The 19,210-nt window shown below is 42.3% G+C and overlaps 2 protein-coding genes across 2 annotated transcripts in view; one reads left to right on the forward strand and one right to left on the reverse strand.

The window, feature by feature from the left end:
- Window positions 1-19,210, forward strand: part of LOC126459358 (GTP-binding protein Rhes-like) — a 491,970-nt gene that overhangs the window by 317,991 nt on the left and 154,769 nt on the right. The gene's annotated exons all lie outside the window — the stretch shown is intronic.
- LOC126455795 (uncharacterized) lies at window positions 16,702-17,169 on the reverse strand. The gene has a single exon (XM_050091559.1). It carries the CDS (start codon window positions 17,167-17,169, stop codon window positions 16,702-16,704), a length of 468 nt encoding a protein of 155 aa, XP_049947516.1.

The raw sequence follows: 19,210 nt of genomic DNA on the forward strand, positions 1-19,210 counted from the left end.
GTTACGACCCGTGGCTCTGCCCTTCATTCGATCCCTGTGAAATCCTACATTTCAGCAGGATAATGCACGGCCGCATGTTACAGGTCCTGTTCGGGCTTTTCTGGATACAGAAAATGTTGACTGCTGCCCTGGCCAGCACATTCTCCATATCTCTCACCCATTGAAAACGTCTGGTGAATGGTTGCCGAGCAACTGGCTCATCACAATACGCCAGTCACTACTCTTGATGAACTGTGGTATCGTGTTGAAGCTGCATGAGTAGCTGTACCTGTACACGCCATCCAAGCTCTGTTTGACTCAATACCCAGGCGTATCAAGGCCGTTATTACGGCCAGAGGTGTTTGTTCTGGGTACTGATTTCTCCGGATCTATGCACCCAAATTGCGTGAAAATGTAATCACATGTCAGTTCTAGTATAAAATATTTGTCCAATGAATACCCGTTTACCATCTGCATTCTCCTTGATGTAGCCATTTAAATGGTCAGTAGTGTATTCTTGCGATCTTAGCAGCTGTTGATAAAGTTTCATGTTACGAGAACAAATTATAAACCACACAGGTAAGTGCAGTGCTCTTAAGTAATTTTACCGTTATCTGACAGGTAATATGAAAACATATGAAACTAAATTCGTGCGTTCTGCACATATCAGTAACTGGTCTAAACAGGAGGGAATGAACTCCAACCTATTTACATGATTTACAAGGATTACATCTGAGACGCACGCATGCGTCCTGAAAACCTTTGCCAGATATGGTGTTAGAATTTCTATAACAGCAGGTAAGACTGTTGTTTATTAAAAACCAATCGGTTTCGCGACCTAAAGCCTTATCAGATGGAACCTACATGGTAAAAAGGAAAGTACGGTGTCACCACATTTTGTGGACATTAAAATTAATAAATACGTATATAAAGTATACCCTTAACGTTAAAAGATCCAAGGCATACTGAGTCAAAATTTGCTATGCAGTGAATATTGTCAATATGGCGAGCAAAAAGTGACGAAGACAAACTGCTGAGAGGTGAGACCTGCCGTTACAGAGACATGTTTTAAAATTTGCCTGTATCGAAAAAGAAAAAAAGGAAAAATATTTTATAGTGAGTAGACGCTAAAAGTTTTCAAAGGCGCCCGACTGGGGGTAAAAAATTGTCACTGCTAACATGATTAGTTGCGGCACCTCTCCCGAACGAGCTAGTAACTCCCTCCAACCTCGCTGGAGACTAACCTGTCAGTCCGTCTTAACCCGCTTCTTTTAAACTTCACATGGCCAATCACGCTACGGCAAAGTAAGCTAAAAGGCGAAGAGGTGACACGCAGCTGGCACCAGAGATCAGTTACGGCTGAAGAAGAACCATCTGTTAGACGACGATCAGTTTGGCTTTAGGAAAGGTAAAGGCACCAGAGAGGCAGTTCTGACATTGCGCTTGGCAGTGAAAGCAAGAATGAAGAAAAATCAAGACACTTTCATAAGATTTGTGGACCTGACAAAAGGGTTCGACAGTGCAAAAGTGCTTGATGTTCGAAATTATGAGAAGCATAGGGGTAACCCATAGGGAAATATGGGTAACATACAGTAGGTACGAGAACCAAGAGCGAACAATCAGACTGGAAGACCAAGAACGAAGTGCACGGGGCCGGCCGCGGTGGTCTAGCGGTTCTAGGCGCTCAGTCCGGAGCCGCGCGACTGCTACGGTCGCAGGTTCGAATCCTGCCTCGGGCATGGATGTGTGTGATGTCCTTAGGTTAGTTAGGTTTAAGTAGTTCTAAGTTCTAGGGGACTGATGACCACAGATGTTAAGTCCCGTAGTGCTCAAAGCCATTTTTGAAGTGCACGGATTACAAAGGGAGTAAGGTAAGATGTAGTTCATAGCACCTACTGTTCAACGTTTATCGCACCTAATGTTCAATCTATACTTCGAAGAAGCAATGACGCAAATAAAAGAAAGGTTCAAGAGTGGGGTTAAAGTTTAGAGTAAAAGAATATCATTGGTAGGATTCGCTGATGACAATTGCTATCCTCAGTGGAAGTGAAGATGAATTACAGCAAGTGCTGAATGGAATAGACAGTGTAGTGAATACAGAATATGGACGGAGGGTAAAACGAAGAAAGATGAAAGGAGCGACAAGTAGCAGAAACGAGAACAGCGAGAACTTAAACATCAGAATCGGGGATCACGAAGTACACGAAGTTAAGGAGTTCTTTTACCTAAGCAGCAAAATAACTCATGACGGACGTAGGAAAGAGGACATAAAAAACAGCCTAGCAGAGGAAAGAAAACATTCATGGCCAAGAGACGTTATTAACAGCAGTTATAGACATTATACTGAGGAAAAAAATTATGAGACTTTAAGTTTGGAGCACAACGTTATATGGTAGTGGAACGTGGACTGCTAGAAAACCGAAACAGAAGAGAATCGAACGATTTTAGACGTGGTGCTACAGAAGACTGCTGAAAATCAGGTGGACTTATAAGGTAAGAAATGAGGAGGCTCTTCGGAAAATCCACGACTAGAGGAATATATGCAAAACAGTGACAAGAAGTGTCAGGACAATAGGACATGTGTTACGACATCAACATCGGCAAGGAACTTCCATGGTATTAGAGGTAGCTGTAGAGTGCAAAAACTGTAGAGGAAGACTGAGGTTTGAACACATTCATTAAATAACTGAGGACATAAGTTAAAAGTGCCACTCTGAGATGAAAGTGTTGACAGAGGAGGGGAGAACAGGAGCGAGAATTTGTCTTAAGAAGAAGCAATGACGCAAATAAAAGAAACGTTTGATTTAAGAATCATCGAATATTTAGATCAGTATGGCCGTGGGGGTTTGAGTCATTGTATTTAAACACGATAATTGGTAATGTATCCGAGAATTTTGTTTAATTCACGTGAAATGATATAAAAAGATGACGCCAGTTTATGAGAAAATGTGATTTAAATAGAGGCCATCTTCTTCTTTTTTCACGTACTTATTCACTGCTCTTGTTTTTCGGTAAATCAGGCAGGCTAAACAGCATGTGCTCAACAGTTTGGTCTCCTCCATTTGATGTGCGCCACGCGTATGAACTATTCTGAACTGTTTTGAGTTTTCCATGACACTTCAACGCTGTTGTAACGCTCAGTGATACTGGTAGCTTAGCTGCTAATCGTTGGCGTGTTTGTCCCGTTTTTAGTACATGGCGTTAAACATCATCCATTACGCTGTTTGACGAAAGAAGAAAAAGAAAGAGTGGAAACCTTGCGACAATCCTGCAGTCTACGGGTTTGCAAGAATTCTTCTACAAACTTCAACAATCTCTTGGGTTACCTTCGTTTGTATTCCTTCGTTCGTACTACGATATGTGTAACAGTTATATCCTGGTATAGCTACCAAAAACAAAGACGAACGCAAATTTCTAGATTAAGACAATAATTTATTGGATTTTTCTAAATTACTGACTGTTGTAGCGCCGGTAGCAGTGGCCGAGCGGTTCTAGGCACTTCAGTCTAAAACTGCGCGAGCGCTACGATCGCAGTTTCGAATCCTGATTCGGGCATGGATGCGTGTGATGTCCTTACGTTAGTTAGGTTTAAGTGGTTCTAAGTTCTAGGGGACTGATGACCTCAGATGATAAGTCCCATGCTGCTCAGCGCCACTTGAACCATTTTGACTGTTTTATTATTGACAAAATTTGCGAGTCCCTCTAGCGCTGAAGAAACGAAGTTCGTGTTGTTCTCTGACAGGATGGATTTAGTGTTGCAGGGAGCCCGCATGAGCCTAGCGGTTACAAAATAGCGCGCGTGAGGCCTGTTTCCTGACTGCCTACTTGATGAATAATTAAGGAAGTGGGCTTAAGAACTAAGTAGTGATGGTGGGTACTGACGGTACTATAATGTGAATGGTTACTCCACTAAATGGAAATCAATGATCGATAAATATAAATTTAATCATGAAAATGCAAGAAAACTATGTTCGCCATAAGCGCCAAATTTTCCTGAAATGAAAACAGTAGACTGATCTTTCTAAAATAAGAAATTACACAGCATCATTGATGAATGGCACTTTACCCAACATGAAAAGGTACCGGTGGTTATAACGAAAGTCCAGCTAATCACACAGGACCAATGCGGGCTGTAATTTCGTATGGCTACGAATGTTGGTAGGTATGCTGTAGCGTCAATGGGGAACAGATTTACGCTGGAGAAGAATTAGTTCCAATTTTGGCCACCAGGTGAAAATCTGGCGCAGTGAGGCAAGGAAGATGTATAGAAATGTTTCAATATGTAATGGATTATGAGTTGAGAAAGGCATTATGTTGATTTTATTATTAGCCGCCACTTAAACAATTTGTTCAATATGAACACCGGGGACGTTGACAAGAACACCGGAGACGTCGAGAAGATGCTGCATCCGTAGAAAGGCGTGATCAGCAGTTGCTCACAGCATTTCCATTGGAATGTGAGTATCGTGTTCCTGTATACTGACCTTTAGATCAGGTAGAGGCCGAACATGTCGCTGGTGAACGTATTCCTCTACATATTCTCAGAGCCGAAAGTCACATGGTTTCAGATCAGACTGTCTTACAGGCCATGGGCCATGCATCTGGAAAACCTCTGGAGACAATGGTTTTGTGGAAGGTTTCATTAAGCAGACGTTTCACTGGGTGAGCGATGTGCGGTGTTACCCCGTCATGCATGAAAACAGTGATTTCCATAAAATTGCCCTCTTCCGAAGCGGGAATCACATGTTGTACAAGGCGATCTCGATAACGTGCATACGTCACGTTATACCCGACAGGTGCCTTGGATGTATTCTCTTCAGAGCAGAGCGGATCGAGAATGAAGATGCTTGTGAATCCACACCACATAGTAATACACGCAGATTACAATGGTTCTTCGTGCACAACACGCAGTATAACAGTATCCCAAATTCGGCAGTTCTGTATATTCTCTGCACCCTGTAGTGTAAAATGTGTCTCGTCACCCCATAGAATATAACACGGCCACATGTCATTAACTTCGAATTAACTTCAATTTTTGCAGGAAACTGAAGAACGAGTTGAGAACGTTGCTGCAGTACATGAGGTTTCAGTTGCTGCATCGCATGGCTCTTGAACGAGTACTAGCGTAAAATGGACCTAATAACTTTCTATACTGTTGACCAAGTGATAGGCAATTCTCGTGACACTGTAAGAACTCCAACACTACCAGGAACACATTCTGCATGTTCATTTACAGCAAGAACAAGCACTTCAACAACTGTCACTGGGATAGGACGCCCACCTCTTCAGGTGACGCACCAATCTCACCCCTGTTTTCGAATTTCGTTGTCATCTTCTTTAGACCACTTTAGCAATACTGTCCACTCACGTTTGTGCTCGTCCAATGACAGTGTGGATGTCGTACAGTCATACTGTAAGTAGGCTGTTTACGTGTTTATATGTTGGCAGCGCTATGTAGCGCTCTGCATTAATAACTCTGACAGTGCTGTGCGCCCTCTGCAAGAGACTCTGTGGCTGGTCGGACTAGTAGTTGGAAGTTAACAGTCAGCGGCGACAGCAGTTCGAGGTGAACAGCCAGCAGTGATAAAAGTTGGGTGTGAGTAGTCAGCAGTAATGGAAGTTAGAGGTGAATAATTATCAGTGTTGGAGGTTTGCAGTATTAGTGCGAGCGGACGATCTATACGTGTCCGACTTGGAGACTGAATATTATTCATGATTATATATCTACATCTACATCCATACTCCGCAAGCCACCTGACGGTGTGTGGCGGAGGGTACCTTGAGTACCTCTATCGGTTCTCCCTTCTATTCCAGTCTCGTATTGTTCGTGGAAAGAAGGATTGTCGGTATGCCTCTGTATGGGCTCTAATCTCTCTGATTTTATCCTCATGGTCTCTTCGCGAGATATGCATTGGAGGGAGCAATATACTGCTTGACTCCTCGGTGAAGGTATGTTCTCGAAACCTCAACAAAAGCCCGTACCGAGCTACTGAGCGTCTCTCGTGCAGAGTCTTCCAGCGGAGTTTATGTATCATCTCCGTAACGCTTTCGCGATTACTAAATGATCCTGTAACTAAGCGCGCTGCTCTCCGTTGGATCTTATCTATCTCTTCTATGAACCCTATCTGGTACGGATCCCACACTGCTGAGCAGTATTCAAGCAGTGGGCGAACAAGCGTACTGTAACCTACTTCCTTTGTTTTCGGATTGCATTTCCTTAGGATTCTTCCAGTGAATCTCAGTCTGGCATCTGCTTTACCGACGATCAACTTTATATGATCATTCCATTTTAAATCACTCCTAATGCGTAGTCCCAGATAATTTATGGAATTAACTGCTTCCAGTTGCTGACATGCTATATTGTAGCTAAATGATAAGGGATCTTCCTTTCTTTGTATTCGCAGCACATTACACTTGTCTATATTGTGATATTATTTTTGGACCTGGATGTCACGGACGATTATATATTTTATTGAACTGGATGTCACATTATTAAGGTACAAATACATTGTTTGGTTTGCAACAAAATCTTTCCTTTGCTAACCACATGCCTATCAGTAGTTAGAGCCTTCAATAGTTTTATTTAGCTGGCAGTATGGGTTCTTCCGGCGTTGCAGTGGTTCGGGTAATGAAGATTTTTGTGAGGTAAGCGATTTTTCAAATGTATAGGTTATTAATACGATTTCTACTAATTCAGGGCCATTCTTTTGAGTTAATTTGAAAGCAGTCACATCGCGTTATCCTTGAATATTGTGAGTAAGTAATGAATAGGAAAAGTTTGAGGTCTGTTTGTCAGGGCAAATTCTGTAGGTCAGTTTTGAAATGATAAGAATAAGCAAAGAGACAGGCAATTCATTTTCACTCAGCAATATAATAACAAAAATTTAAATATGGAAGTTTCAATTCGAATCGTGTACTGCGCCAGATTTGCATCTTGTGGCCAAAAGTGGAAATAATTTTTCAAGCGCAAATAGGTTCTGCAGTAACGCATTAATATATCTACCAAGTTTAGCAGACATACTGTAATGACAGTCCACACAGCACCTCCGCGAGTATCTGTAGTTTAATTACAGTCACCGGCATAAACAGCTCTGCTACGAAGCACTCCTACTAGCAACGCTGATTTTCGTCTGTCACTTTACTTTTGGCATACTATACACCTTAAATTCATTTCCACGTTACACATAATTTGACTATGCACGGTGTCATCTGCATACTGATTGATGAAATTATTAATGGTGACCAGAGATTCTCTCGGCTTCGCTACGTCCGATTTGAAGGCAAGGGTAACAGCGTTTTCACATTTACTACCGGCAGCTGATCGGTCATAAAGGTCAAAATGAGCCGAAAGATCGTCAAGGGAAAACGAAGTTCCATATTTTTTGTATTACGCCATCAATCTACACTGGATATCTAAAAATTACACACTGCAGCAGCGCCTCTTGTTTATCCGCTGTGATTGATGTGGCAGATCAGGGAATAAAATTAGATTTTCCACTGCTGGCTGTACAAATATTTCAAAATCTATTACTTATTTTGGTTTAAGGTCCTATCTCCGTCGTCCGCAGCTCGTGGTCGTGCGGTGGCGTCCTCGCTTCCCACGCCCGGGTTCCCGGATTCGATTCCTGGCGGGGTTAGGGATTTTCTCTGCCTCGTGATGACTGGGTGTTGTGTGACGTCCTTAGGTTAGTTAGGTTTAAGTAGTTCTAAGTTCTAGGGGACTGATGACCATAGATGTTAAGTCCCATAGTGCTCAGAGCCATTTGAACCATTTTTGAATCCTATCTCCGTCAAGCCCAATAGCGACAGCGCAGTAATTCACTTGGATAAATGAAAGTAATGAAATCGGTTATGGCTTTGTTGTGTGAGTTTACTTGAAATGTTTGATTTAAATCAGGATAAACGTTGATTAAAGTTAGCGGACGGTTGTTGAGCTTCTCCCAACGAATGCTATTAAACTGTGTTAAATCAGTGCTCTAACTACATCGGTTATTGGCTATTTGTTAAAACAGGAATTCCACTCAAACAAGTATTCTTCTGGAACTGATCGCAATCAACCAAGTTATTGCATTAATCACAGTAAAGAACGCCGTATCGTCGAGGATGATGCATGAATTTTCTTCTTGTGTGAATCAGAAACAGGTTTTTGAATTTCACACAAACACAACCTTAATGTTATTTTTATGTGATGCTACAAATACTAATGATGAACCCCAAAGATTTTGTTTTAAAGTATCGCTATGCCATATCGAACATGCCTATGCTCCTGAGAACAAGGGTGTTGAGTTCAAAAGAAATGCTCTTAACTCCTCAGATTAAAGAAAATTGGTTACACTTAAAGATAAATTTGTTTTTCTAAATAGGAATGTTGTAGGAATATAGGCGTAAAAGGCAATGCGATCCCTCATCACCACGTCAAGCTTCGGTCACTGCAGCGAGAAATGGCAATCTTGCACCTTTTAAGTAACCTATTTGCAACTCTCTTGCAGAGAGTGGGAATACCGGAAAAGAGGTGGATTGATCACGTAAGAATTAGGAGATTCTCCTATGAATCGGCGAGGAAAGGAATTATGGATAAGACTCATACGAGAGGGTGGTAGGACATTTGTTAAGACATCAGGGAATTATTTCCATGGTATTAGAGGGAACTGCAGAGCGTAAAAACTACAGAGGAAGACAGAGATTGGAATACATCCAGCAAATAATTGAGATGAAGAGGTTGTCATAAGAGAAGAATTCGGAACGGGCCGCATCAAACCAGAAGAAGACTGACTCAAGAAGAAAGTACTTTCCAATAGATGGGTAACCATAACCTAATGCAGTGATCTGTTCTCTGTGTGAAATGATTTGACAAATAAGGGGAGGTACATCCTTTGAAATTGTGCTCTCTATCACCTCCCTCACTCTTATTGTTGCTTCAAGGTGACTGGTCTAAACTTCTTTGTGTAAGTTACCACTGTCCGTTTTGTATATTAATAGGCGTGAATGTAATTGGTTAGTAGCATAGTACTTTTTTTAAAAAGTTTTTCCTTCAACCAAATCATTTACGAACACCACACTGTGCTATATAACGTCCTGCACTTCACTTGATTTGTCACTGTGATGCCGTAGGTCTGTTTCGATGGAATACACAATTTCCTTTACACAAGTAGTTCCAATTTCAATAAATTTTTCCATCGTCAGTACGCTTTTAATTCCGAGAACGTTGAATATGACCCGTGCAGTTAGTCTTCCGCAGTTGAGTAGCTGTCAGTCAGAGCTGTTTGCGTTCTCTGTCTATCCTTTCATAGAATATCCAAGCTGTCAGCTTTGAAAATGACCGTTCGTGGCGTCATTAAAATTTCCACGTGTGTTTAATCACACAGTAGCAGGGACGAGCGAAGTGAGAGGCTGTTGGTTACCTGGAAACTTGCTCGCAGCTTTGGAGTTTTTTTTACGCAGGCTCAACACGTCTTCGTGCATTCCCTGTGGGACCGTACAGCCGTCACGGGTCTCAGAGGGAGTCACGTTTGAATTCTGATTGAAAGTGTCGGGATTCGGGGCAGACGTCCGCAGAATGGGAAAAAAGGACGAAGTCTGAATTGCTAGTGGCTTCTCGGAACGGCCGTGGGAATGCATGTAATACACAGCAAGTAGTAGTAAAAGTGCTGGTCTCATTCGAAATATTTAACGGTTTCATGAAAACCAGAGCAGTGCAGGAGTGGTAGAGCATACTTGCAGCGCACGAAAACGTTATCGTGGATAAAGAATGATTCGTAATCTCTTAAAGCCAAAAACATACACACCTGCACATGCATGCAAACAAGCGCACACAACCATACACAAAATGAGAGAGAGAGAGACAGAGAGAGAGAGAGAGAGAGAGAGAGAAGGAGAAGGAGGGAGACAGAGAGAGAGGAAGGAAGGGAAGGAAAGGAAAAACTAGACACCTGTAAGAAAAAGACACAAAAAACATACGCCGCTTCCATGCAAGGCATTCCAAGACTAGGGATCGAAGTACTGGACTATTACTGCGAATCTGTACTGCGTAATACTTGGCAACTTTATGTTGTATCTCCTCATCATTGGTACCTCAGCCGATAGCAAAAACGATTTTACACCGGCTTAAACTATGGCGGTGAAATAGTGACCTAACTAACAGAACTATTTCATTAGTTTTACTCTCTATTCCCCAACGTTTAGCACGTTGCATTTCTCCCTCTGTAAGGGGACGACTTCTCTGATTACTCGATATAAGGAAAAACACGATTAGCTTGGGAAGAGATAGGGGATCCATTATTAGAACCAGAACCAGAGGTTTGGAAGACTTAAGACATAAGACTATGGGACTTAACTTCTGAGATCATCAGTCCCCTAGAACTTAGAACTACTTAAACCTAACTAACCTAAGGACACCTCACACATCCATGCCCGCGACAGGATTCGAACCTGCGACCGTAGTGGTCGCGCGGTTCCAGACTGTAACGCCTAGAACCGCTCGACCACCGCGGCTGGCTAGCGCGTAAAGTGTATGAGACAGGCGATATACCATCAGACTTGCGGAAAAACGTCATCCACAAAATTCAGAATATTGGAAGAACTGACAACATCTACATCTACATCTACATGACTACTCTGCAATTCACATTTAAGTGCTTGGCAGAGGGTTCATCGAACCACAATCATACTATCTCTCTACCATTCCACTCCCGAACAGTGCGCGCGAGAAACGAACACCTAAACCTTTCTTTTCGAGCTCTGATTTCTCTTATTTTATTTTGACGATTATTCCTACCTATGTAGGTTGGGCTCAACAAAATATTTTCGCATTCGGAAGAGAAAGTTGGTGACTGAAATTTCGTAAATAGCTCTCGCCGCGACGAAAAACGTCTTTGCTTAAATGAATACAATCCCAAGTCGCGTATCATATCTGCCACACTCTCTCCCCTATTACGTAATAATACAAAACGAGCTGCCCTTTTTTGCACCCTCTCGATGTCCTCCGTCAATCCCACCTGGTAAGGATCCCACACCGCGCAGCAATATTCTAACAGAGGACGAACGAGTGTAGTGTAAGCTGTCTCTTTAGTGGACTTGTTGCATCTTCTAAGTGTCCTTCCAATGAAACGCAACCTTTGGCTCGCCTTCCCCACAATATTATCTATGTGGTCTTTCCAACTGAAGTTGTTCGTAATTTTTACACCCAGGTACTTAGTTGAATTGACAGCCTTGAGAATTGTACTATTTATCGAGTAATCGAATTTCAACGGATTTCTTTTGGAACTCATGTGGATCACCTCACACTTTTCGTTATTTAGCGTCAACTGCCACCTGCCACACCATACAGCAATCTTTTCTAAATCGCTTTGCAACTGATACTTCGGATGACCTTACTAGACGGTAAATTACAGCATCATCTGCGAACAACCCAAGAGAACTGCTCAGATTGTCACCCAGGTCATTGATATAGATCAGGAACAGCAGAGGTCCCAGGACGCTTCCCTGGGGAACACCTGATATCACTTCAGTTTTTCTCGCTGATTTGCCGTCTATTACTACGAACTGCGACCTTCCTGACAGGAAATCACGAATCCAGTCGCACAACTGAGACGATACCCCCATAGGCCCGCAGCTTGATTAGAAGTCGCTTGTGAGGAACGGTGTCAAAAGCTTTCCGGAAATCCAGAAATACGGAATCAACCTGAGATCCCCTGTCGATAGCGGCCATTACTTCGTGCGAATAAAGAGCTAGCTGCGTTGCAAAAGAACGATGTTTTCTGAAAGCATGCTCATTACGTATCAATAGATCGTTGCCTTCGAGGTGATTCATAATGTTTGAATACAGTATATGCTCCAAAACCCTACTGCAAACCGACGTCAATGATATAGGTCTGTAGTTCGATGGATTACTCCTACTACCCTTCTTAAACACTGGTGCGAACTGCGCAATTTTCCAATCTGTAGGTACAGATCTATCGGTGAGCGAGCGGTTGTATATGATTGCTAAGTAGGGAGCTATTGTATCAGCGTAATCTGAAAGGATCGATATACAATCTGGACCTGAAGACTCGCCCGTATCAAGCGATTTGAGTTGCTTCGCAACCTCTATGGTATCTACTTCTAAGAAACTCATGCTAACAGCTGCGCGAACTATTGCACAATCATCTTAAGAGCTTGTGCATCCAAGTTACTGACAAGAATAATATACAGATGAAAGGAAAAGAAAATTGAGGATGTGTTAGATGATGATCAGTTTCGGTTTAGAAAATGTAAAAGCACCAGAGGGGCATTTCTGACGTTCGAGTGATAAAGGAAGCAAGAACGAAGAAAATCCAAGACATGTTCATAGGATTTGTCGACCTCCAAACAACATCCGAAAATATGAAATGATGGTCGAATTTCTGACAAAAATAGAGGTAAGCTGTAGGGTAAGATGTATAATTTATAATTTGTACAACAACCAAGAGAAACAGTAAGCTGTCGGATTAAAAATGGTGCAAGGCAGGGATGTAGTCTTTCACCCGTAATGTTCAGACTATACATAAGAGAAGTAATAAGCGGAATAAAAGGATCAAGAGCTGGGTTAAAATTAAAGGTGAAAGGATATCAGTGATCAGACTCGGTGATGACATTGCGTAGTGAAAGTGGAGAAGAATTACAGGATCTGTTGAATGGAATTAACGGTCTAATGAGTACGGAGTGTGGATTGAGAATAAACCGAAAAATACGAAAGTACTGAGAAGTAGCAGAAAGGAGAATACCGAGAAACCTAACATCTTAATTGGTGATCACCGAGTCGACAAAGTTAAGGGATTCTACTGCCTATGCAGCAGAATAACCCATGAAAGGCTGAGCAAGGAGGATATGAAAAGCAAAGTAGCACTGATAAAAGTGGGCGTTCCTGGCCAAGAAAAATCTTGTGATTTCAGACATGGGCCTTCATTTGAGAAAGAAGTTTCTGAGAAGGTACATTTGGAGCGCAGCATTATATGGTAGTGAAACATGGACTGTCGGAAAACGGTAACAGAAGAGGACCAAAGCTTCTGAGAAGTGGCGCTACAGAAGAATGTTGAAAACTGGGTGTAATCATGAGGTACGGAACGAGGTAGTTCTCTGCGGAACCAGCGACAAGAGGAATGTACGGGAAACACTGACAATAAGAAGGAATATATAATAGGACATCCCTTACGGGATCAGGGAATAACTTCCATGGGACTAGAGGTAGCTGTAGAGCGTAAAAACTGTAGAGAGAGATGGGAATACATCCCGCAGGTAACTGAGATGAAAAGTGTGGCAGAGGAGAGGTTGCGTGGCGGGCCACATTAGACTGATGACTTTACTTTAGTCATCTAAGAAACACGGATTCTGCTTGTTATTTATTCTCTTTGTAGGTATGTTTATGTACATTGTTACCATATTTCTGCACGTCTATTCAGAATTTAGTATCACAGGCTTTATACGCACCTTCTGGTAATAGCGAGAAAGCTCTCAATTTATCTGCGCCGCGAGGACTTGTTATTTGGAACTACGCCGCAGAAAGTGTTGTCACCAAGTATTACGTGACAGAATTCCTTTCGCATGTCTCACTTCAAACGGGGAGCAGCATAGCAAGTCAGATGTTAACATCCCGTGTGCCTCCAGGAGACGAGCGAGATCGATAAATAACAGGTTCAGCTGACACGAGAAAGAGCAGGGCAGCAAGAAAGAGAGAGAGAGAGAGAGAGAGAGAGAGAGAGAGAGAGAGAGAGCGAGCGAAAGAGGGTTGAAGGTACGGAGGGAAAGAGTTTGGTGTTAGGGGGGGAGGGAATGAAAAGGAGGGCCAGATAACAGGAAGTGGTAGGAACAGGAGAAAGGGTGAGCGGAGAATCACTGCACTCTAACGAGGGCTACAGAACTGTGGATTGTGGGACTCAAGTTTCGTCTAACCACCTGCCGTCCCAGGCACACTAGACACTCACAATTCAGCTGCCACTCGATCTGCTCAGTGCGGTTGCCATGGGTATCATAATATAATCGAATAAAGCTTAAGAGAATGTAACAAATGTATGGCGTGTCTAAACATGTTACGGCTTCTCTGTTTGAAGGGTTGCTAATTAACCACGGCATCTAGCTCGATGGAGGCAGTTACGATCTTGTAACACTGGGATGCGTTTGTGGGATGCGCAGCCATGTCAGTTCGCGGATAGTTTCCTACGGCCACCTCGTCTATGTGACTGCGTTTGCTCTTATGAGAGTGTAATTGGCATAGTGAATGAATAAGGTTTCATACATTTCCAAGGGATTGCTTTGAGCATTACAAAGGGAACTGAATAGATAGTTTAAGTGTTTCTACCAAACCATTTCCTAACGTAAGAGAAACTCACTAAAATTATCATCGATCCCATAGAAAGAAAAGAGCAGTCTGCTGTTAAAAAAGGATGTTGCACTATGTACTATTTTCAAATCTCAAACGAAGGTCCAAACGGATCCATGAATATGATTTACCACTTTGAGAGGGACAAAAAAAAAATTTTGATAAAACTTCTGGCACATTTTCGAAAGAATCTGTATTCATAAACACTTATTCAGTCTATGTTACTGTACTGAAGAAAATATACATGTCAATTCTAGAGCTTCAGTTTGACTACATGAACGTACAAATACACAGCTGAAAAATAAATCTGACAAAGTGATTCAGTGGAACCCAATTAATATCAGACCCTTAAGACGGGAAAAAGGACGGGGAAATCTGTGGTAACTTACCGCATTTGAACCACCTTCGTTTTTAGGATGACATTTTGCTTTCTACTTTTAGTAGGGGTAAAATTCGAGAACGCATGGAAGAACTTAATGGTGCGAAGATGGATGTAGGCCTGAAATTCAGTTATAATGAGACAAAAATAAAATGTATCCATTTCATCGAAAAGAGAATATTAGAAATTTTGTATGGGATCATACAACCGTTGATGAATTATTGCATTTATGGTAGTTGAAGAGTAAGACTTGTTGAAAAGAAAGCAAGAAATGAAAATGAACTTGATAAATGAAGCAGCGTTTTTGAAAGAAATCTTGCAAAGTGTTACAATTACTTTGCGTTTCAAATTATGATATATGACTGTGAGACAAGGACTTTTAACGTACAAACGACCCAAAAACCAAGGAGAACTAACAAAAAGAGGTGGACAGGCTATCTGGCCAGGAAAGTGAATGTCAGATGAACCAGAGAAGTTGACACCAGATTAATCATCATCATCATCATCATCTCAGACTTTTCCGACGTCATCTGGGGTCGGCATTACTTTGCTGGATCCTTCTCTTCAATAAATGCCTATCCAGTGCTTCTTCTCTGAGCTATCCTTTCTCCCATAGGTCCCTTGCTACCTTGTCTTTCCATCTCAGTTTCGGTCTTCCTCTTCTCCTTCATCCTTCGATTTCTAGGTCTTCAACTCTTCTCCCCACGTAGTACTCCCCTCTTCTCTGCACATGTCCACACCATCTTAGCCTACTTTCCTGGGTCTTCTTCCCCATTGACACCACTTTCATTGTTCCCCTGGTGTACTCATTCCTTAGTCTATCCTTTCGTGTCACCCCACTCATCCGCCTTAACCTTCTCATTTCTGCCACTTCCATCTTTTTCTCTTGGGCTTTTGTAATTGGCCAAGTTTCTGCGCTATACAGTATCACACGCCTCACCAAAGACTGGTAAAGCTTTCCTTTCATTCTGCAGCTAACCTTCTTATCATACTCCGCTCAGTTTCATCTGCTATTTATCCTGTACTGTATTTCGGCCTCTAGTCCTTCATCACTTTGCATCTAAGAGCCTAAGTATTTAAATTTCTTGACCAGCTTCAGTTGTTCTCCTTGCAGTTTAATATATGGATCTTTGGCATCCTTTGTACACATATACTCTGTTTTCAACCTGCTAATTGTCATTCCCCTTTCCTCTAGAGCTAATTGTCATTCCCCTTTCCTCTAGAGCTTTTGTCCACTGTTCAAGCTGGTCTTGAGATGACTCCTGGGTGGGTTCACAGATTACATCATCATCGGCAAATATCATGCTCCACGGTGCCTCTTTCTTCACATCTTTGACTAGAAATCCATGTCAAGATCAAAGAGAGATGGGCTGAAAGCAGATCTTTGATGTGGTCCTACTCTCACATTGTTGGACCTGCACTGCTCCTGACTTGTGTCATTGCACCTTCATACATGTCTTTTACCTCCCTGATATATTTTTCTGTCAGGCATTTATTTCTCAGACATCTCCATATCTCTTGCCTCAGCACTCTGTCATATGCCTTCTCAAGATCGATAAAGGTCATATGTAGTGCGGTTTGTACTTCTCTGCGCCTCTCCATTAGTTGCCTTAGTTCAAATATTACGTCGATTGTTCCTCTTCCCGATATAAATCCAAATTATAATGAGGACTGGGCGTGAGTCGTGCTTGGGTAGCTCAGTTGGTAGAGCACTTGCCCGTGAAAGGCAAATGTCCCGAGTTCGAGTCTAGGTCCGGCACACAGTTTTAATCTGCCAGGTAGTTTCATAAATCCAAATTGTTCTTCACATACTTCAGTTTCTAGACAAAACTTCTTTTCAATTATCCTTTCCCAGATCTTCATTGTGTACGGCATCAGTTTTATCCCCCTATAAGTGCCACTGTTTTGGATATCGTCTTTCCCTTTTCATATGGGAACCAGTATACCGCTTCTCCATCCATGCACCATTCTTTCTCCTTTCCAGATCTTCTGTATTAGATCCCAGAGAATATCATTTCCCCTGTTCTCCTGGACTTTTCCATGCTTCTATCGGGATTTGGTTTGCCCATAGGGCCTTCCCATTATTCATTTTCTTCGTCACGTGTTCGGCTTCTTCCCTACTTTGGGTCATTCCATCATTTACATCTCCATCCTCATACTTCTCTCGTACATTTTCCTCATTCAATAGCCTTTCAAAGTACTCCCACCACCTATTCAGGATTTTATCAAGGTCGTGTAATACTACACCTGATTCACCTTTTATCTGCCTCATTGATGTTGTGTACTTGGTCGCCTTATCTCCTGCTTTAGCAATCCATAGGAGTTGCCTGCCGTCCTGTCTTCTTTCCAGGTCTTCATACGCCTCTTCCATTGCCTCAGCCCTTGCTTTTGCCACTGCTCTTTTTGCCATCTTTTTTGCAGTCTTGTAGGCCTCCCTCACCTCCTGTCTTCCTGTTAAGCCCCACTGTTCTTTTTGCATCTTTCTTCAATTTTATCGCTGTCTGAACCTCCTCATTCCACCACCATGCCTCCTTATCTTCTGGTGGTACCTTTGCTGGTTTTACACTCAGCACGTCTTTTTCCAGCATTTGTAATTACATTGCTATTATAACTCCACAACTCCTGTCCATCCTCTGGTAATTTCACTTCTTTTAATACAGTTTCCTTGAATTTTTCTCATAAGACCTCTTCTTTCAGTTTCCACCACTTTATTCATTGTTCTTCTCGCTTGATACATTTACGTCTTTTTCCCACTACCATTTCATAATCGGCCACTACGAGTTCGTGTTGCGCGGCCACACTTTCACTGTATATAACCTTGGTATTCTTTATTTCCTTTATGTGTTTCCTTCTGGACAACAAGTAATCTGACTTTTATGGTCTCCACTCCTATACGTTATAAGTTGTTCTCCTTTACGATTGAATTAGGTATTGGCGATCATTAGGTCAAAAGATACAGCGTACTCAGCAATCTTGTACCCTGCTGCATTTCTTTCTCGGTGACTCCATCCACCATTCATTCTACCTTCCCCACTCCTCCTCTCATCAACATGTCCATTTAAACCTCCCCCCAATTATCACCCTTTTTTTCGCTAGTATTTCCATTGTTACTCCATCTAGGGGTCTGTCTGGGGTGCATACACACTTAAAACTGTGATGACGTCTCCTCCGATACTAAGTTTTACGCTCATGATTCTGTTATTGATTCTGTCCACTTCACAGACTTCCTCTTTTAGATCTTTATCCACAATAATCCCTACTCCATTTCTGGACTCTTTTTCTGCACTGCTATAGAGCAACTTGTATCCTTCTGCCAATAATTTGGCTTTGGCAGCCTTCCATCTGGTCTCTTGCAGGCACGGGATATTTAGCTTCCTTCTTTGCACCATGTCTACAATCTCTCGACTCTTTCCTTTCAGTGTCCCAATGTTTAAAGTTCCGACTTTGATTTTGCACTTCATGCCTTCTTTCGCACCCTCTTCTTTTGTTGGATTCTTCACAAAACGTCTCCTCCGAGATCCGATTGAGAGACTATTACATAAGAACATTTACTTTTAGAAGTATCCATCACTAGATTAATAGAGATAACAATGACTAGGAACGACAGTTGAACAGGTGATGACAATGGAAACATCTCGGAACTACGTAGATGTTTACATACGATTTGTAGTGTTTATGTCCAGAAGTACGGAGCAATGATCTTTCGGACGTGCATGTATCTACATGTGGAGGTCGCAGACACAAGACTGACGAATTGCGGAAGTTTGGGTCTGCGGTGAATCGTGCACAGATAGCCTAACGTTAAAGCTACTGCTCGTGATAAGCAAACCGGTTCAAGTCCAGATCAGAGCTAAAATTTCATTGTCTTTATTCCATTATACAGCTGATGGTTGTCCATAATTTCAACTGCGGATGTTTATGGCTGAACACTGAGATGCATTCAAAAGTCTAGACGAGACATTTATCCCGATACGAATGGCAAATGGCTGACTTTGAATAAAACACCACTATTACTCTCCTTGCATGATCATCACTTACTGACCTAATGCCACGCGTGCTTAACTCGACCGGCCTCCCGCTTCGCACGGCATACTCTGGACAGCTTCCTGGGTGTTTGAGGTGGGTGGCAAATGGCGAGTTGGTTGGTTGGTTGGTTTGGGGGTGTGGTCCAAACAGCGAGGTCATCGGTCCCGTTGGATTAGGGAGGGATGAGGAAGAAAGTTGACAGTGTCGTTTCAAAGGAACCATCCCGGCATTGGCCTGAAGTGATTTAGGGAAATCACAGTTGCTAACCAGTGCGCCGACTCCCTCGGGGCAAATGGCGAGTCATTTGACACCGGATCCTCGTTGCTCGTGGTGTTTGTCAACATGGACAATGAGCTAGAGAAGTACACCTTTATTTACATTACACTTAGAAGTTAAAACATGTAAAAGCTAAAGAATTTCAAAAGCCTTCTGCTTTTCTTCCTTACGGTACAGCGTGAATGGTGCACAGTGTTCTTCTCGACACGTCGTTCAGT

This window comes from Schistocerca serialis, chromosome 1, assembly GCF_023864345.2.
Source record: "Schistocerca serialis cubense isolate TAMUIC-IGC-003099 chromosome 1, iqSchSeri2.2, whole genome shotgun sequence".
NCBI classification, from domain to species: Eukaryota; Metazoa; Arthropoda; class Insecta; order Orthoptera; family Acrididae; genus Schistocerca; species Schistocerca serialis.